At 44.6% G+C, this 21,160-nt stretch overlaps 1 protein-coding gene and 1 pseudogene across 1 annotated transcript; both read left to right on the top strand.

Moving 5' to 3' along the window:
* Positions 1 to 8: 8 nt before the first annotated feature.
* Positions 9 to 1,103, top strand: LOC120648541 (B3 domain-containing protein Os03g0620500-like). Its single transcript, XM_039925293.1, has 2 exons — positions 9 to 244; positions 415 to 1,103. The coding sequence occupies exons 1-2, from the start codon at positions 203 to 205 to the stop codon at positions 664 to 666; spliced, it is 294 nt and encodes a 97-aa protein (XP_039781227.1). The 5' UTR covers positions 9 to 202; the 3' UTR covers positions 667 to 1,103.
* Positions 1,104 to 1,319: 216 nt separating this feature from the next.
* On the top strand, positions 1,320 to 5,737 carry LOC120650342 (annotated as a pseudogene).
* Positions 5,738 to 21,160: the final 15,423 nt, after the last annotated feature.

The following is a 21,160-nucleotide window of genomic DNA, read 5'->3' as shown; positions in this document are numbered from 1 at the left end:
AGGAGACAACTTTCCACAGCTGAACCGTCGTCCGCGGCATCGAGTCCTGAAAGAGTTTTGCGCTTCAGATGATTCAGGGGGACCTTCTCACCCCCCTCCCTTCATTGTACTACGCCGTACCAGTTTAACTCCTGCGCATGAAAAGGCAGTGGACGAGAAAGTTAAGGCCATCCAGAGTGATGTGCCAATTTTTGTGGCAAACATGAGCGAGGAAATTGTTGGTGAAAATGGTACCTTTTCCCTTGTAAGTTTCAAACTTTCTACATATCCTTCTCCCAAAAAAAAAACTTTCTACATATCCTTCCGACATGCTCGAGCATCACTCCCCAGTACTAGTATGTAGCTCCTGCTTCTATTTTGTTAGATCAGAACTACTCACTGGTTCAACTTTGTTTTTCTTTCTGTAAAAACTAGGACTTTGGCTCGCGATATGCCGCACCGGCACCGCATCTTCCAGATGGGAAGCAGACCCTGACGCTCTCTCGAGACGGGTGGCGCAAGGCATGGCGCATCAAGATGCTGAACCGGCGGATGCTCCCTGGAGAATTGCGCGAGTTCGCCTGCGACAACCGGCTGCGGACCGGCGACCTCTGCCTGTTTGAGCCGACGACGAAGGAGAGGCTTGCCATGTCAGTCCGCATCATTCGCAGCGAGCAGTACTCTTAGCCGGCCTTCTACTGGTGCTCTGGTGTGTGCTTTGGGACGCGATGGCTCTGTGGCCTGAAGGAAAACCGTGGGTGTGTCGGATTATCTCCTCCTCCCAGAAGGATCAGGGAGCTGTTCTGCTTTAGTTTGCCGAATAATGCCTGCCTCTCGATGCAGTTGCCTGATGGTGCATGCTGCTTCCTGATTGTGAGGCTCTTCCTGCTGGCTAGTTCTACTGAACTTAAGTTTCGTGATACTAGTTTCTTAGCGTCATCAAGTTCTGTTGATCTTTAGTATGTAATAATTTGTGTAGATGTCGTGCTGGATTAGAGTTTTAATTTGGGTCTGTGCAGGCATGTGAACATAGCCTGAATGCGTGGCTTGGCACAAGACTACAACATTAAGTAATGTTCTGTCAGTCGTTAGAATCTGCATGAGTTTCGCAGCATTTACCTTAACATGTTGTCGATCCATGAAATGATGTCGTGTATTTTTTTTTGGGTCAGTTGGATCCATGCCACTCCAATTTCTTGAAATTGGATCTCATGTTGAAAATCATGCCAACATCACACCCAATTTCACGGAGTTGTGGTGGCATGAATCGAATTTTCCCTTTTTTTTTTGAGGAAATGATGTCGTGTATTGGCATGGGCATTAATCATTTTGCGAATTGGTAGCAGCCCATAAGCCCAATATCCCAACTGCTCACTCCTGTCCGCACTCCGCAGCTGCAGCCTCCTCCTGTGATCTCCCGATCCCGACGGCACGGCGCAATCAGGTGGGCAAAGATCGGGTGACAGACGGAACCGAGCGATTGACGAGCGGGAGGTGCAGAAGTCGATCAAGCGAGCAGCAGCGGAATCGAGCTGGAAGTGAGTTGAATCGGGCGGGAGATGGCAGAATCGAACGGGAGGGGGCGGAATCGATCGGGCGACACCATGCGCGTAAGGCGAAGGGGCGGCGCCTTTCGTCTTACCTCTACGGCGACCCCGGACCGGTCCGACGCTGAAGCGGCGCCTCAGTAACCATGCTTTAAAGCATATTTTCTCTCATCTTAATCCCCTTACGTTTCCCACATTAATCATCATTAGTTGTCTGCTCTCGGTGGGGGATTTTCATTTGTTACATCCTTTAAAGCTTATTATTATTTTTCTGATCTTTAATTTCCCGTTCGCGTCTCCCACATTAGTCGCCATAAGTTCTCTGCTACCAGCGGGGATTTAATCTGTTCGTATGCACCTCTTGGAAGTTCAAAAGCTGGCCTCCCTACAGATGCAACTCTGAAGCTGCGTCCTGATGGGGGAATGTTTGCGGAGCTGGGTTATATAGGTATGCCTCTGCAGCATCAGCATCTCGTCCCTTCAGGTTCTGGGGAACCTAGTCCTCAAATAATGAATTTTGTTGTTAATGGTTTTACATTGGAGGGGAAAAGGAGATCATGACAGCTTCTGCAGAATCCCTGTCTTCCTTCAGTGAAAGAGGTAAAAATCTCATATACTGCAAAATTACCAATGCATCCATCAAGCCGTCTTTTTGTCAAGTCTATTTTTTTTAAAAAAAAAGAGATATGACTCATAGGCTTTGAGGTTTCTTCTCTGTTCTGTGCAAAGGGCGTTTTCACTCTGTTCTCTGACGTGAAGTGGCTGCAATTTGCAGTGAACATATCTGGACACGGTTCCCGGATGAAGAAATCTTGTGTTTGCTGCCAAAGATACATGGACCATTTGGATGGAAAGATGAAGTGTTTCCTTAGCCAAATGTCTGCTAATTATAGACGAAGCATGGTAAGAGTTCAGTGCCTTCTTTTTCCAAGTTCCATGTCTGTTGCCATGTTTTCGATGGAGGATCCATTTCTATCTGTAAGTGGGATAATTGCTTACCACTTTGAACTTCGTGCAAGTTTGTGTTGTGCTAACTTATCATGCATAACTGAAAAGATTCCAGCAGTAGTTGTTATCAAATGGGCGAGCAAGGCCAATTAAATTGATTGATTCCAGGCATACTATTCCTTCTGTTAACAATCATAGCAAAAGAAGTTTTTTTTTTTTTTTTGCAAAAAACAGCAAAAGAAGTTTTAAGGTGAAGATGGCCGGTTATTGTTTTTACACTGTTTTTGATTTCAAAGATTGTTATTGATGTTAATCAAACTTAATTATTAGCTAGTTTTTTACAGTCATTTTGAACCTTTTTGCTTGTATTATTATATTAAAAATTAGTATAAATAAAGACCGCTTGTCAATGCATTGCATAATGAGTTAATTTTTTTGTAAGGTTCTCGCTGAAGCAGGGTTTGCTCTGTTAATCTATATCATGTCTTACTGTTTTTGGTGCAGATCATACCAGACAGGTTCATGAATCATTTCAGAGGAGAGCTCTCCGAGAGCATTGAGATCGAGTCCCCTGATGGCAATGTTTATGGTGTTAAGGTCATAAAGCATATGGATAAGATTGTTCTGCAATGTGGATGGGAAGAATTTATTGATGCCCATCACATAAAAGAAAATGATTCGTTGCTGTTCCAGCACATTGAGAACTCCCGTTTTAAGGTCCTGATCCTCGATTCAGATGGCTGTGAGAAAGTGTTTTCCTGTTCCGGAATCAAAACTACTACTATTGCCCAAGAACAAGCTGCAGAGTATGTTGGTATTTCAGATACCGCTCATGACTATACCAAGAAATTTTCAGGCATCCGTAAAAGATCTACCAGTTGTCGAAGGGTTACTCAAAATCATTGTAGAAAAGTGGCAAAGGTGGCGTCAGCAGCCTCTTCATGTGAAGAATCAGGTAGTTGACTCTTCTACATGAACATTGTTTCTTTATTATATGAATGCATGTGAGACATTTAATTTTCGTTAGATGCTTTTACCAATTAGATTTTATGCAGGACAAGACACCGAGGGCACTGCTGGTTATGAGTCGTCTTTCGATTTAGATGATACTGAGACAAATCCAGAGCCTGATTATGTGCTATCACGTATTAGTAATCTATCTGAAGAACAAGAAGAGAAAGTAGAGGAGCTTATCAAGGAAATCTGACCTGAAATTCGTGTTTATGTGGCTATCATGAAGCCGAGCAATGTCAAATCAAAATATCCTTCTCTTGTAAGTTGCACTATTCTTTTTGGTAAATTAAATTGGTCTAATCCTGTAAATGCTCTGTTTTTTGGAAATCAATATGCACTTTTTGTGGTATATCTGAGTTTTATTACCAACTAGATATAGTAAACTGAAAAAAGGGTTAATAAAATGTGCATCACCTGAGAGGCGAAGACAAGCAACTAACTATACAGATGAACCTAAGTATTTTTACATCTGATGTGGAGCTCTAGTCCCTTTATAGTCTCTCCCAACATAGTCATGTTTACTGATTCACAACTGATTCTGTCTATCTGGGATTAGGTAATTCCAAATGATTATGCAGCTGCGTACTTCCCACATAATAATCAATTTGTCACGCTTCAGCGGCCAGGCAAGAACAAGAAGTGGCGGCCCAAATTTTACATCAGAAAAGATAGAGCCGCCAACATGTTTGTTGGGCATTGGTCAGACTTTGTGAAGGACAACCATGTGCGGGAAGGCGACATCTGCATCTTCCAACCAGTGAAGAATGCTGGAACAACGTTCACCGTGACAGTTCATCTAATTCGTAAACCAAAGGTTGATATGTTGGATCAAAATAGAAATTGTCCAGGAGGAGTAGGGTCTAGTAGAGGCAGAACGAGGACAAAGGTAAATGATCATAAAACAGTAAGCTCCTCTGAAGGTAGACCAAAGGCAAAGGTGACACTGACAACCCGTGTCAAGGAGGAACCACTTCATCACTATCAGGGACCTCTTGAGTCTGATGATTCTGGCCAAGGCCAACCTTCTAAATATCCCTACATTCTATCAGGCTATGCTCACTTAAATGGTGAGCAGAGGAAGAAAGTGGAAGAAATAGTTCGCAGCATTCAGTCTCGAGTTCCTATCTACGTGGCCATACTGAGCAACAGTAATGTTGGTACCAACAGCACCTGCATCTTAGTAAGTTCAAAAATCTTGTTTCTTCATATGGCACATGCCAGTTATTCATGAAATGTAGTTATCGACTTTATTTTCTTAAATTAATAAGAACTCTGAATGTACCACCACTATTTACATTGCCTAAGTTATGTTAGCTTATCTTGAGCTAACTAACATGGCAACGTATGCTATGGAAACCAGCCTACTGTGAAAACTCGTGCAAACCACGGCAAAAAGGTCGTCTAAATTCATCAAAAAAATCACACATGCTGATGATATGATGATACACAACCTTGTAAAATATTTTGTCCAAACTCGACTTCGTTTGTAAGATATAAAAATAACAAATTTCAACCCAGAAAGCTGTCAGATGATTTGTTAGAAATTTGTTATTTTTATATCTCACAAACGAAGTCGAGTTTGGACAAGATATTTTACAAGATCGTGTGTCATCATATCATCTGCATGTGTAATTTTTTTGGTAAATTTAGACGACTTTTTTATCGTGGTTTGCACGGGTTTTCACAGCAGGCTGGTTTCCATAGCATACGTTGCCAACTAACATAGCCATACAAGTCTAATCAGTTATAATTTACATACGCTTATGCAAATTTTGACTTCTCCAGCTACTGTATTAGTCAATCAATTCCACAGCTGTTGTAACGTAAACACATTGTTTCAATAGGCCTTTGGCAAGCAATATGCCACTGAGTACCTTCCAGATGGGGAGCAAACTCTGACACTCCTGAGGAAAGGGAAGAGCACGACATGGAAGGTCAGGATGGTCCCAAGGAGCAGTGGTTCGCACGGGCAGATGCTCACTGTAGGTTGGCGTGACTTTGTCCAAGACAACCGCCTTGAAGTTGAAGATATCTGCCTCTTCCAGCAGATGGACGACAAGAGGCTTACAATGACAGTTGATATCATTCGTCATGGCTAGCGATTTTGTTCTACCATATGCATTAGGGTGATGTGTCTCGTAGTTCTTTCTGCTAGTATTTCTTGTTGCTTTTGCTTTTGTTATATGATATATCCTTTGGAACTCTATGTTGCACTTCAATATTGTAATCCAATATATTGTCCTTGCATTGGGAGGTGCTGCTAAAATATACCTAATAATATACCAAAATCCTGCCGGTTATTGAGGTTCGGGGGTCCCTACCTTAAGGGCTATGACAAGGGGACGTCTCTCGTCTTTTTTAATATACCAAATTTGGTAAATAGGCCAAACAAATTACTCGGATGAGTAAGAGTCCATGGATGCACTGCACCATTTCAAGAACATGCGACACGTGCCATCATTCATAGAGATTATCATTTTGGCACGGTAGAGCATTTGGATGACAAAGAACAATTAAGCCTTCAATTAACGGCACCATGCACCAGCAATAGCAGGCTTACAGGTGGAATTCAAAATTGTTGAATTTGCCATGGTTAAAGCTGAGCTGAGCACCCTTTTTTAAAATGATCATTTTGGTTGTCTGATTGAGCTGTGAGCCGTATTGACTGACGGCCAAATGGGAATGGAAAAGAGATCGAAATGCTTCACGTACAAGCAATTCGTACATTCATGTTACAATAAAAAAATTGTACTATGATTTATTCATGATTTAAAGGGAGGGTAATTGGCATGCATTGACTACAAATCCCTATCACAGAGAAATGAAGCCTGCTGCATCAATCCGACGGCATTATGTCGTGGGAAGTCCTCAACATATTTGTTACTAGGAGTACTAGTGAAGCGTTAGTAATCCTGTGCAACTGGATCGTGCTTGTTTCTTGTTTTTAAGTTGAGTTAATTGAGAGCATGGCCCCCATAATTCCAAGAAATAAAACGAGGACAGCTGCCTGTGTTACGCAGCGCCAGCGCCAAATGGGGAATGAACCGGTTAGCTTTTGTGGCTGCATCAATTGCTGCTTTAAAAGTAAAAAAAATGCTGCTTTAAAGAGTGGAAATTAAGTACACCTTTTCGGCTGCCGCACCCTTCGTCTCCTCGTGCAGATAAAAAGAAGAGCGATCTAATTACGCCAGTCTCAGTGAGAGTGTCATCGATATAGTTATCAAGACTGGAACTTGATAATTATGTCAGTGGAGTGTCATGGTGATGACACTCCTTTCATATTTCATAACACACATCTTTCATCTCTCCTTATACTATTGGTATATGTTAGTAATTTAATGTCTATGACACTTCTATGACACTCTCACTGAGATTGGCCTTAACCAAACGAAGGGTAGGGTCTTGGGGTTTTGGCCATTCATCCCGTGCAATCTCACTCAGTCCCGCCTTGTTTTGTTTATCTGTTCACGAGGTAATCTTAGTAAATTTGGGCTCTTTTTTCGGAATCTCTTCTCCTGCCTTGTTTGTACCGAAGTTCTGACTGATTTTTGGCTGGTTAGAGGTGCTGGTGTCATTGTAACCCCTTTCAGTTTTGTTCTTACTCCCTCGGTTCCTAAATGTTCCAAAATATAGATTATTTTGACTTTTCTAGATTCATATATTTTGCTATGTATTTTTTTTGAAAAAAGAAAGCTTTTTTGATCTTAGATAATTATATCAAGATGATACAAATCATACTAACATCCAACGCGACCTCTGCATAGTTAGGATGCACATAGCCTAAAGAGTAAAAGGAACAAAAAACGACATGACAAAAAATCATGCCATAGCAAATTACAACATACAACTTCATCTTCAGCTCATTGCCTCCTTCATTACCATAGCAACACCTGGACTTCAAATAAAGCTCTCAAGACAACGCCACCAACGAGGAAACGGTACGCACACGCACCGCCATTGCCAGATCATAGGTTTTCACCCTAGAGAGCAATTCTTCGGAATCCAAACAATGCCTTCAGCAAGGCCATTGCCAGGTATAACCAGTTAAGGTCTGACCTTGGAATTTCTTCCTGGCACCGAAAAATCAGTACCGAACAAGTACCACATAGAAAGTCACCTAGTGCTGCTCCCCCTTCTTGCCAAGCCAATGCTACCAAACAGACCAGATTTGGCACACTTCAAACAGCCACGAACTCCAAGTCTAACAAACCATCTGCAGTCTCGTCTGCCGCGAATACCATGCTACCAAGTGGCCAATATAGATACGTGCATAGTCCACCGGAACGAAGTGCAGATGGAACCCGTCTTCGGAGTAAGAGAATCCGCAGATTGAAGCCAAGATGACACGGGCCTCTGGAACTGCGTGGAAGACACAGGCGAAAATAGAATGAAGATGTTGTCGCCAGAAGTAGTCGCGAAACTCGGAGCTAGCCTCTCCGTCGTCGAAACCGGAGGCCCTCACGACGAGGAACCGCGGGAGCCCGACTGGGTCGAGATCCCGGCAACCCCGAGGAGCGGCGGCTAGACTGTGCAGCTGCAGCCTGAAGGTCAACGACGCCCAAGTCGCCACTGCGGCCACCGTCACCGAGGCCGATGGACACAACGGCGCATGTGGATCCTATCCTGGGGACGCCGGATCGCCCCGGATTGGGCGCCCGAGGAGCCCTGCCGCCGCAGGACGAAGATCAGCCGCATCGTCATGACTGCCGCCTAGCTCTCGATGCTTGCCTGTACGTGCGGCCTACCGTAGCTCTGCGCGGATCCAGCCAACGGCAAGCTAGCTGCCGCAGCCGGCCGATGCCATCTCCTCCACCACCGTTGCGCCCCGCGCGCAGAGATGCCGCGACCTTTCGCGGCGCCGCCACAGCCGCCGAACAGGGTTCTTGCGACCCACTGGGCAAAGGCAACTCGCTGCCGGAGGGAGCAGGAGAGGCGCCGCCGCCGTCGTGGTTGCCTCTCCCGACCACCAACCCGAGGCGCTGCGCTGCGACAACGGAAATCAGCCCCCGGAGGCACCGGATCCGGCCCCTGGGACGCCGGATCCGCCGGCTCGGGGCCTGCTGCAACCATGGCCGGCGCGGCGCCGCCAGCCGGGTGGGAGCGCCCCGAGCGACAGAAGATGCCCCGCCGCCGCCGTCCTAGCAAGGCCCTGCTCTGGCGGTGGCGAGGAGAATGAGGGGGCTCGGAGGGGGTGGCGGCGGAAGCGGACGGGGGGCCCGCCCGAGTCGCCCCCTCGGGGAGACAACGCTGGGGCAAATGGTAGTTTTTTTTTATTGGCTAGTTCTGATTGCCCACTGAATGTATCTAGACATGTCTAGAAAAACTAAAACGACCATATTTTGGAACTGAGAGAGTAGTAGTCTGTTTTGATGTCGAGTCACCAGTCAGCAGCAGCTGCTGCTGCCATTTACGGTGTAGGGTAGCATCAAGTGTGACAGTATTTTGCCGGAAAAATTACGTATTTTCTCACCGCAGTCTGCAGCGTGAAGGATATGTTATTGGCATGCTTTTTTAAGTATATACAGGGGAGAGTTGTTTCATTTTTTGAATCTGCATTTGACATAGCCTTCATATTCCAGTTTCACATTGCCGGACGAGATTGCTTGAAGAACATGTCTTGTGATTGTTGCAAAAGATACTCCAATTTCAAACACGGAATGGTAAGTTCCCCTCAAGTTCAGTTTCTTCTGTGCAGGTATATATACCGTGTGTGCATAGCATATTAATGTGCTCTACGCTGGCTGTGCTTATTCGCCACCATGAGCTTTCATACGTTTCGTATTAGTTTTCATCTGAAAACGATGATATAGGTCGTCTCTTCGACATACTTTGATTAGTATAAATTTGGCATGTTGTAATTTGATATGATCAAATGAGCATTTTTTCCAAGGGTAGGTACGCTTTCCATTAATATTTGCTGAAAGAAGCACTTGAACAACAAATTTTGTGTCTTCTGTTGCTTATCTTGTCCTGAAACTGCTCGATCTGTTTGAACCAATATTGTTCACTATTATCTATGCAGACAATAATTCAAATCTTTGGTTCACCATGTTGCGGGAAAGATTCTTCTTGTGCCGCTGGAACTAAAAGTACTTCTAGTGTAAAGAAGGAAGTGCAAAAACTGTTCCTACCTTAAGCGGTTCTCATGATCATGCTACCTATTCTTTCTGCAAGTGAAAGACCTAGAGACCACAGGGGAAGCTCCAGCCATCGTAGTAAGATGGAAAAGAAGGCTGCAGCATCCTCGCTGCATGAGGAATCAAGTTAAATTGTGAAGCCATTTGTATTCCCATCATACTTTTTTATTGCTGTTGCTTTTTACAATTTAGTGCCTTAACAGGAGAAGACAGTCTATCTGGTTATGAATCTACAGAGTCAGATCTTGTTAAGGCATTCTCGAAGCTTAATTATATCTTATTGGGTCGGTGTTACCTGCCTACAGAGCAAGATGAGAAAATAGCTGCTATTGTCAAGAAAATTCAACCTGAGATTCCTATCCTTGTGGCTCAAATGAAGAAGAGCAATATCAAACGACTTAGCGCTAGAGCTCTCTCGACCCTTCCTTCTTTCCCCTTGCTACAGTAAAGAGGGGCGGCGAAGGGTGATTTCCTGGTTCCGGGCTCGATTCGCCGTTTCCCTCTCCTCTCCGGCGTCCTCGCCGGCGCCGGAGAGGGAGGGGAAACCGAATCGACCGGGTACCTGTATAGTTTCTAGGTCTAGGTTAGTTTCTAGTCTAGGGTTAGAATAAATGTGTTCCATGGTGGTTTCGCCGCCGGGGAACTTTTCTCTCTTCGTCATCGTCGGCGTTCTCTGTGACGGTGGCGTCTCGGCAGGGAAGTTCTTGCTCATCCGCTCCAACTCCGGTGAGGTTATCCTCGTCGCTTGGGCTGTGAGGTCAGTGGTTTCCCTTCGGTTTGCGTTCGGATGGGATTTTCTCTGCCGGGCTTTCTTCCTCCGTGAGGAAGCCTACGGCTTTGGCCTCCGATTTGCTTGTACCGAGCTCGGTGATGGCGGATCTAGTGGCTCTCTTCTCTTTTCTGCGCTAGGACGGCAGTGCCGATGGTCGTTCATCGTTCTTAACTCGCCGTCGTCGACTCTTGCGGCTTCTTCCAATGCTTGGAAACTGCGTTGCGGTGCTGGCTTGTGGATCTTGCTTTTGTGGTTCGCGATCTGGTTCTTCTGCTTCCTTCCTGGTCTTCCTTTGCGGGACTCGCGACGGGGAGCTGCGGCGCCGGAGCTGAAGAAGAACGGCATGAAGAGCAGGCTCCTGTATGCGTGCGTTGTATTTTTCCTTTTTGTAGGGGTTCTCTTGTAAAATTGGTTTGTACGGTGCTCTTCCGTGCAATATAATCCCATCTCCGTTGGGTAAAAAAACAACTTAGTGCTAATCTCGTGTCACAAGGCCACAAGGGCCTCCACAAACACATGCCTCTAGAAAATCTCGCGTCTCGGAGACCGTGCTGCCGATGAGACGTTGTTCAGATGGACTTTTTGACTCCGGCCGAGCATTCAGGCCCGTTTGTATGACACTAGCATAACTAGCACAAAAAAATCTTATATGTATGAAATATTAAATGAAGTTTATTTGTAAAATTTTTTTTGGATGGGTGTAATTTTTCGCGACGAATTTAATGACGATAATTAATCGATGATTGTCTACAGTGATGCTACAGTAACCAACCTCTAATCGTACGTTTAAAGGCCTTATTAGATTCGTCTCACGAAGTAGCGTAGAAATTGTGGAGTTAGTTTTGCAAAGTACTTTTATTTAATACATCTAATTATTGATCAAAATTTGCACTACTCGCTACTGAAGTAACCAGGGCCTCACTTCCCAGCCCCTGTTACACGCAAACCTGACAGAACCCGCAGAGAGCAGAGGCAGCGACCAAACCGCGGGGTAAAGAAAGAATCGCTCTCTGGTTACGTGGTTGCATCCTCAACGACTTTGGCCATGTTTAGTCCCACTCCATAAACTCCGTAAACACAAAAAAACCATCACATTAAATATTTTGACACATGCATGAAATACTAAATGAAGTCTATTTATAAAACTTTTCGTATAGATGGGTTGTAAATCGCAAGACGAATCTAATGAGCATACTTAATCCATGATTGCAACAGTGATGCTACAGTACAATCCGCTAATTATTGATTAATCATGGATTAATTAGTATCATTAGATTCGTCTCGCGATTTACAATCCATCTGTGCAAAAAAATTTATAAATAGACTCCATTTAGTACTTCGAATTAGTAAGATTTCAACGAAATTTTTTTTGCGCAAACAGGGCCTTTATACTGAGGCAACCAACAGGGAGGAAGAAAGAATGCTCTCGATTACCCAGGGTTAACCTTACCGGTGGGAACAGGTCCGGTTTGACCGGTTACCGGTCAAACCGGTCCGGACCGGTTCCGGTTTCGACCGTACCCAACCGACCAAAATTCAAAATTTAAATTTAAATTCAAAAAATGAAAAATTCTCAAAAAATTCCTAAAAATACTTCAAGTTGCGATGAATCTAATGGTATCAAATTTTCTCAAAAATTCGTTCATTTAGTATAGTTTGCGGGGATTTAAAGTTAAATCAAAAAAGAAAAAGAAAAAAAATGGGCCGGCCCATTAAGGCCCACCAGTCAAACCGATCAAACCGGCCGGTAAACCGGTCAAACCGACCGGTAAACCGGTCGCACGGGAGCTTTTGAATTTGGATTTGAATTCAAACCGGTCAAACCGACCGGTAAACCGGTCAAACCGGCCGGTAAACCGGTTGGAACCGGTTGAACGGTAGCTTTTGAATTTATTTGAATTTGGATTTGAATTCAACCGGTTCCGACCGGTAACCGGTCAAACCGGTCCGGTAAACCGGAACCGGAGCCCGGCGGTTACCGGAAACCGGTTGGGAAATAAAACCCTGCGATTACCAGGTTGCATCTCCTATCCCGTGCTCCAGCTCCGTGCCATCGTTCGTTTTCCACTGGGATCCCCATCAGTTTTGCTTCTTTTATCTTTCAGGCTGCAACGAAGTTTTTGTTTCTTGGGCTCAGAGATCCTTCTTAATAATAGACATCTTCAGTTCTTGTTGTTTTTCCCGCACTTATTTTTTTTTCTTTTGTTTCGACGCGTCCATGTTTGAAATTTCGGCCCCCGCTTTATTTACAAGCATCTAGCAGCGTAAGGCATGGTTGTTTAGTAGCGATAGGGTTTGGGGGAAGAGAGATAGGATGCCGCGTGAGGCCGCCGGCCGGCGAGACGAGATGAGCTCGGCTTGGGGGTTGGGGGTTTGCTCAACTCGTGCTTGAATCTCTGCAATCATTCACTGATGGCTGAACTGAGACAAAACGCCCAATTGTTCCTTGTGGTCCAAATTTCCAACAGCATTCTCTCTTTGAAATTGGGATCTTCTATTTATCTATCGAAAGATTGTCATCCTAAAAAGTTTTCACTTTTCTAACCGTTGGATTCAAACTAAACAGCTCGCGCTCATCCATACTCGATTATTTTCGTGGCCGAAAAAGTGGGTCAAATTGTAAAATTTTGCGTGATTTTCTAGAACATTGATTTCTTACCTGGAACAGTTATTATCTCTGCAGGATTTATTTCTTGAATTGGAACATTCAAGTCTGACAGATCTTCTGTTAAAGAAAAAAATTGCATTTTCACATAATTTTTTGTCAGAGTCAGTTGCTGAGATGGTATTGCTTGTGAGGCTGATGGCTCCGAGTTACCAACATTCTTTAGCAATGCTGCACATGGATGGATGAGGCACTCTAGGGCTTCATACATAGCTTGCATCGATCAAATGTTCACTACTTACCAGGATTTACATCTGTGAATAGTCAGAATTTACGAATAACACATTGAGTTCATCAGGCACACTATTTTCATCGAGTTCATCAAGTCTTCTCAAGACATGGGTAGCAGATGTCGCAGGTGCAAATTGCGGGCTGAAAATGCCTACAAGAATCTAGACGATCATCAAAAATACTTCTTGATGCCCATGAAGGGTGACTTTCAGCAAGCAATGGTAATTCTCATCAAAAATACTTCTTGATGCCCATGAAGGGTGACTTTCAGCAAGCAATGGTAATTCTTACTTGTGCTTCCTTTGTTTTATGGCATGTTTGGCAGTAATGCTTCCTTGTGCTTCCTTGTATTATGGAATAATACTCCATTTCGTACCGATGATTGAAACTAAGTCAGCCAAGAAGAGGAACAGATAATAGCACATTCTTTGTTGAGTTGCACTAAATACCCACCCATTTCAGAGTGGAGTAATTAAGTAAGCCCATTTCCTTTGTATTGAAATGAATTCATCACTTGAATGCTACTGATTATAACATACTGATATGGCTAGATGATTAGGCTAATGAACTCAGCAGCAGGGAGATAGAACCAACTCACCCTCCAAGGAGGCTCTGAGTTTAGGATTAATCTCTGCTTATCTTTATTGATCTCAGTCTCCAGTACATATATAGAAGACTCCCTAACAAACTTAAGGAAACATCTACCTGGAGTTCGTAACAAACTCTATCAACTAAAACAAACTCTGAATTAAATCTCTAGCTACCCGTAGGCTGCTCGGTCTTCTAGCGGCGGTGGAATTGCTTTCCAAAGAAAGCGTCCACAGCACATACACTTGTTCATATTTAGAGTTACTTTGTATGTTTCATTGTTTACTGAATAAATATCTGCTTAATCATATACTTTGTTTAATAACTGTTTTTTGCAGACAATACCAGGTGAATTGGTGGAACGTTTCAGGTGTGAGATCCCGGCACAGATCACACTTAGAACACGTTTTGGTAACTGTTCAACTGTTGAAGTTGCCAAGTACCCAGATAAAATAGTCATTTCAGCAGGATGAGCAGAATTTTTCGATAACTATGACCTGCATATGCATCGGTCCGTGCTTTTCAGATATGGTGAAAACTCTCAGTTTTATGTCATAATCTTTGATCAATTTGGCTGTGAGGAAGTATTGTCTGTTCTTGGAGACTATGTTCATCTGTCTCATGACCCAGAAAGGTGCACTGATTCTACTGAAGCTGTGAAATTTTGTGAAAGTTGCAAAGATTTGGACGAATACAAATACTATAATTTGGGCAATGAGGAAAAGTATTTCTTGGTTTTTATGAAGGGTGATTTTCAACATGAGATGGTAAGCCATGGTTCAAATCAGTGCTAGTTTTGTACCTTATAAATCTCCACTACCTCTGAAGCATTTTACTTCAGTCACATTAAAGGCTGTGTTATAACCTCTGTGATACTTCTCTAACCTTCGGCGTTTATATGGCATAGTAAACAGCACAATATGTTAGTTTTCTGAGTGTCTCACTAGGCTCTTAGTTAATAGGGATCCCTAGTTAATAATAGAGAAACAAGCTGTCATTTTCATCGGTTTGTTCTACAGTGAAAGATTAAATACACATTGTATCTTTATTCTTCATATTTTATTTTTTCTGGCCTAAAAATGATTTTTGCTTACAAAAATAGTTTCAAAGGAAAAGAACTGTGTTTCTAAACCATGACTTCGTCTAATTATTGTTTCTGCAGACTGTTCCGGTGGGATTTGTTAAACGCTTCAAGGGGGAATTTCCTGGGGAGATCAAATTAGAAACACGCAATGGAGAAAGTTATTGTGTTGGAGTTGTCAAGCAACCAGATAAAGTATCCTTTTCATCAGGATGGGGAGTATTCGTTAAAACCTATGATCTACACACGGATGACTCCCTGGTATTCAAGTACAATGGAAATTCTCGGTTTAATGTCATAATATTATCTCGATTTGGATACGAGAAAGCAACATCAGTTGTTGTGAATGATGAATTTGTGCCTCTTCATGTACAAAGAAGTAGCAGAGATGATATGGAACCTGTGAATCCACCTAATGATCATCCTGAAACTGAAACCATCCAAATGAGATCACTACCAAGGGAAGGACATACATCAATTCAAAAGGTTAGCTCCACTGAGGGAATCAATATTATGCAGCATCTTGATGTCCAAATAACCTGCAGAGATTATTTTGAATCTGTGAATATTACTCATGAGCATGATGTAGCTGAAACCATGCAAATGCGATCTCTGCCATGGGAAAGACAGACATCGCTTCAAACAGATAACATAACTCAGGGAAACGAGACCATGCCACATCTTGATGTCCAAAGAACTCGAAGAGATGATATGAGGGACCGAAACCGGCGACCAGAGGGGGGTGAATGAGAGCCGATCAAAATTTCTTCTAAAATCGATCCGTCGGCCTATATCCCAAAATCACCACAAGCCCTCAAGAGTTCTACGTGAAGTTTGGAATAGCTATGAAAGAGCTAAACAATCACAAACAAGCCCTAGAACGAGCGAGCGAAAACTCAGAGGCAAACGAGAAAATTAGCAGACCTGGCAGATGCAGACCGGTCAGACCGCTTACACAGACCGGTCGGGCTGGAATTGAAATCCCAGACCGGTCAGACCGGTTTCACCGACCGGTCAGACCGGATGCTCCCAGACAGTCCGCAAAAAAAAGCTTCAAATGTTGAATCTCGAGCAAACAAAGTCCAAATCCAACGAAACTTGGAGGATACCTTCACATCTGTCCCGTGAACATGCCCCCAAGAGATCTCTCCCAAAAGATTAAAGGATCTTGAGAATTCGGGGGAAGATCAATGTGGATTGGGGTTTTCCCAAGAACACAAAAACTCCAATTCGTGAGAACTCGCGATTCCAGGGGGTTTGGCACTAGGCTAGATGCATAGGAATCGTCACAAAGAGTACAACAAAGCACGAATTAAAAGGGTTGTCTCCTCCAAACACAAAACATACCAAAAGAGGAGAATTCGAACCCAAAACGCAAGAGAGGAGGACGAGGACGAGAACTCAGCACACAAAGGTGAATCTCAAACGAATTTCATTCATTAATCTCCGAGGAATTCACCTATACAAAGGCTAGAGCCATCCGCCCATCATCCTACCCACTAATTTGAGAGATTAGCTAAACCCTAACCCTCTTTTGCATTGGAGTCCTTGGCCCTAACCTGGAGCAGGGGCAGGGAGAAGAAAAAACGAAGAGGATACAAAAACACTCAAGAGCCTCACCCAGCCACGGGCTGGTGGGGGTATTTATACCCAGCTGCTGCGGCCAGACAGGTCAGACCGGTCCTACCGGTCAGACTGGTCGGGTCTGCAGCAGCCCTGTACATGTCCTCAATCAACGGTGGAGTTTCTTTCTTCGACTCGAAGTCTTCCCTGTGATGCCTTCACGTTGACGAAGATCCGGTCCGCGGTTTTGAAGGGTCTGCGAAACCCGGGTAGATGGCCGGTTTTGAGAAAATTGCTAAAACTCCACGCGTGGGAAGATTCCCGCCTCCATGCCGTGGCCCTAGACGCCGTTCCCGCCTCGGCCTCCTGACGGCCCTAGACGCCGCCCGACGCCCGTCACCTCCTCACCCGCAGCGAGGCCCTAGACGCCGTCGACGCCCGTCGCCTCCGCCAGTCCCGAGACCGACGCCCGTGCCTCCACGACTTGGCGTCTTCGACCGTCGTCTGCCTGCTTGGTTTTGTGGCGCAAACCAAGAAACCCGCCTTCCGTCGCCGCTTGCCCCCTCGATCCAGGAGTGGATGCCACAGCCGCCGCCCGGCCTGAGCTCCTTCACGCCAACTCTCCGTCGACACTCGACGCTCTTGTACCTGCAATCCAAAGACCAAGCGCACGATCACACCGCACGGTTGACAATTCACTCATCACAAGCAAGATAGAGTACTCAACATTCCTCAATTTCCCCCTTGATGAGTGCATTGTCAACACACCACCAGAAATCAGAGAAGTGATAAAATAGAAGTAAGAAAGTGAAGAACTCAAGCAAGTGACAAAAAGCTCAGAAAGTCAAGAATAGTCACTTACTCAAGCGCAGATCGATTCCGTAAGACAAGGGCAACGGCTCGACGCAATCGATCAAAAGCCAAAACATGACTCCTCAAAGACAGAGGTAACGCTCGACGCAGTCATGCTGGAAGAGGAGGGAAAACGAGGAAAACTCAAGAGCCAGAAACAAAGCAGACACTTCCCAAGCAAAGCTTTTCCCTCTCACAAGTGCAACTCTCCCAAAATGATGCACTCTCAAAGCCCTGTGCACAACAAGTTTTTTCAAAAATCAAACAAGTCTCCCCCTTGTTCGATCACTTCTCCCAAAAATTCTCCCCCTTATTGGCACATGCACACATCAAGTCTAAAAAGACCTAAAGCTCCCCCTGACGCTGAAACTCCCCCTGAACAGATGATATTCAATGAATGCAATGCCAGAGGTGTAAGTGAAAGCATTCAGGGATACAATGATATGAGCAACATCTAGTCACAAGCACGTGTGCATCCATAAACAAGATCTGCATCTAACTCAACAGAGTATATCAAATCAGTCTAGAGCTAGGCAAGTTCAGTTTAGAAGAAATAAAAGCATCACCCAAGATCTAGCACTAACAAGTAGGGAAAGGAAAGCAGTGCTAATCATACTCATACAGGTGAGCCAAACCAGCCAAAGCATGTTGCAAATATTCATTTTTCAATCAAATTATATCAAGCAATTCTTAATGCCAGGGGTTGAAAGTTTGTCATGCTTTACTTAGCAACGAGGCCAAGCCTATGCCAAAGACAATCAGAAGTTTAAGACACTCGTTTCAGTCATGCACAGCCTTGCCCGGGTTCTCACAAGTGCAAAGTGAGCTGTTCCGAAAACTCGATCAGTGCGACAAGCAATCCCACCTGGATCTTTTCAATCTATTTCAAGAACAGTTCAAGCAATTTTATCAAATTTAGATCATTTCAAGTATGAATTGCTGAATGAAAGGCTACACTAGCATGAATAAAATAGCAAAGTATATCAACACGTCCTAACATGCTAGTAGCCAAGACAAGGTGATCGTGTTTTCGGATTTTCAAATCAAAATAGCTTAACTCAGATGATGTCATATACACAGTGGAGCAAGCTATACATGATCAAATTTATCAACTCACACTAGCAGGCACTAGAAGATCATAGCAATGTATACAAGAATGCTAGTGCAAGTAAGACAATGCAAAATGCAAACATGTACAATACATATGCACAATGCAACTATCAAACCTAAAAACCGAAGAGAAGCAAATAAAACCTACAAAGCTAACCAAAGAAAAGTCAGCGATCAAAAGGGGTAACAAACCCCAAGCTTCCCTCGCAAGCGAGCAAAGGTGTCCTGCTCAAGCGGTTTGGTTAGGATATCTGCGGTTTGCCTCTCTGAAGGGACATGGATCAAGTCTATGTGGCCTCTCTCATGATTGTCTCGCAGGAAATGGAACCGGATATCTATGTGTTTGGTTCTGGAGTGTTGGACATGGTTCTTTGCAATGCTAATAGCTGACATGTTGTCTACAAAGATGGGAACCCTACCAAAACTCAATCCATAATCCTGCAAGGTTTGTTTCATCCAAAGTATCTGGGAGCAGCAGCTAGCAGCGGCAACATACTCAGCTTCTGTGGAAGAAAGCGCTACGCTAGCCTGCTTGCGAGAGGACCAAGACACCAAAGATGTACCGAGAAATTGACAAGTGCTGGATGTTGACTTGCGATCCAACCGACACCCACCGAAATCGGCATCAGAAAATCCTACTAAAACCAGAGAAGAATCTGCAGAGTACCAAAGACCAAATTCAGGGATGAATTTCAGATACCTGAAGATGCGTTTCACCACCTGCCTGTGGGAGGTGCGCGGAGAAGCCTGGTACCGCGCACAGAGGCAGACGCCGAACTGAATGTCCGATCGCGTCGCCGTCAGGTACAGGAGGGAGCCGATCATGCTCCTGTACTCCTTCTAGTCCACCGCCTCGCCATGCAAGTCATCATCAAGCGCCGTCGATGTGCTGATCGGAGTCGGCTGAGGAGACAAGTCACTCATGTCGAACTTCCGCAGCAAGTCTCTGGTGTACTTGGCTTGATGGACGAATGTGCCCTGGGAAGTTTGCTTGATCTGCAGCCCGAGGAAGAACTGCAACTCACCCATCATACTCATCTCGAACTCCCTGGACATCTACTCAGAAAACTTGGAGACAAGAGCGTGAGAAGAGCCACCAAAGATAATATCATCCACGTATATCTGAACTAACAGAAAATCAGTGCCAGACCGCATGAGGAACAAAGTTTTATCCACACATCCCATTTTAAAGCCCTGAGCCAGCAAAAAGGTTTTCAGTCTATCATACCAAGCTCTAGGTGCCTGTTTCAAACCGTAAAGAGCTTTCTGAAGTTTATAAACACGGTTTGGAAACTTGAGATTTTCGAAACTAGGGGGTTGTTTCACATAAACCTCTTCTTCGATAAAACCATTTAAGAAGGCAGATTTCACATCCATTTGGAAAACTTTAAAACACTTGGAAGCAGCAAATGCAAGAAAGATTCGAATAGCTTCCAAACGAGCAACAGGGGCAAAAGTCTCCTCAAAATCAATACCCTCTTTTTGGCAAAACCCCTGGGCAACAAGACGAGCCTTGTTCCAAACAACCAACCCATCCTCACCCTGCTTGTTTTTGAAAACCCACTTCGTTCCGATGGGATTACAAGCAGGTGGAGGCTCGACTAAAACTCAAACTTGGTTTCTTTTAAAATTTTCAAGTTCCTCATGCATGGCATTGACCCAATTAGAATCAGAAAGAGCGTGTCCAATATCATTGAGCTCAAAAGAGGTAACAAATGCTGAATGAGCAAAGCCAGCGATACTTGTTACCTTGGACCTGGTGACTCGCTCGTTAAGATCATCTAGCATCTGTTGAGGTGGATGACGACGCTGAATGTGTCGAGGTGCTTCCCGCGTCGAAGTCGCCTTCTCCTCAACCAAATCTGGTGTCTCCTCAGGTGCAGCTGGTGAAGCCTGAGTCGCCTGCTCGATCGGCCCCCGTGAAGTAGACGTAGTCGGATCAGGGCTGTCATTATCGTCCGAGCTCGTGGCGGAGGCAACTGGGTCCACAGCACGCGTGGTAGCCTCAGCCTCACCCTCCGCAACTTCTTCCTCCTCATCTTCAAAGATGGAGGTGCCGAGCTCATCATCTCCTGCAACTTCAAAGACAGAAGAATTGCACGGTGCAGTCTCGTCGAAAGTGACCTCACAAGTCTCTCTGACGATATTAGTATCAATAATCAGCACACGGTAAGCTCTGGAGTGAGAAGCATAACCGAGAAAAATGCCGTCAGACGAGAGAGACACAAACTTATCAAGATTTCCTTCCTTCAGCACAAAGCACCGGCAACCGAAAACTCTGAGATGGTCAACACGGGGCTGGCGTCCAAATCGCAACTCATAAGAGGTCCTGTGCATGAAAGCACGCAAGAAAATACGGTTGGACACGTAACAAGCGGTGTAAACCGCCTCAGCCCACTATTTGCGAGGAGTCCTATGCTCATCGAGCATCGTCCTCGCCATCTCAACCAGCGTCCGATTCTTCTGCTCTACAACTCCATTCTGCTGTGGAGTGTAGGAAGAAGAATACTAGTGTTCAAGCCCTTGATCACTGCAAAAGGCGTCAAAACGAGTGTTTTTTGATTCTGTGCCATTGTCACTGCGAATCGCTCGCATGGCCTGGGGTAGCTCATTTTTCAACCTCAAGATCAAGTTTCGAACAAACTCAAAAGCCTCATCCTTGGTTCTCATGAA

Source organism: Panicum virgatum, chromosome 9K (assembly GCF_016808335.1).
Source record: "Panicum virgatum strain AP13 chromosome 9K, P.virgatum_v5, whole genome shotgun sequence".
Classification (NCBI taxonomy): Eukaryota; Viridiplantae; Streptophyta; class Magnoliopsida; order Poales; family Poaceae; genus Panicum; species Panicum virgatum.
The sequence above is the reverse complement of the archived record's forward strand: the minus strand, read 5'-3'. Positions and strand labels throughout refer to the sequence as shown.

What these genes read in the sequence shown, in the direction of transcription:
- LOC120648541 (XM_039925293.1), top strand. Translation starts at nt 203, where the DNA reads ATGAGCGAGGAAATTGTTGGTGAAAATGGTACCTTTTCCCTT. An exon ending in AAAATGGTACCTTTTCCCTT is followed by an intron (nt 245 to 414) that starts GTAAGTTTCAAA and finishes TGTAAAAACTAG; the next exon opens with GACTTTGGCTCGCGATATGC.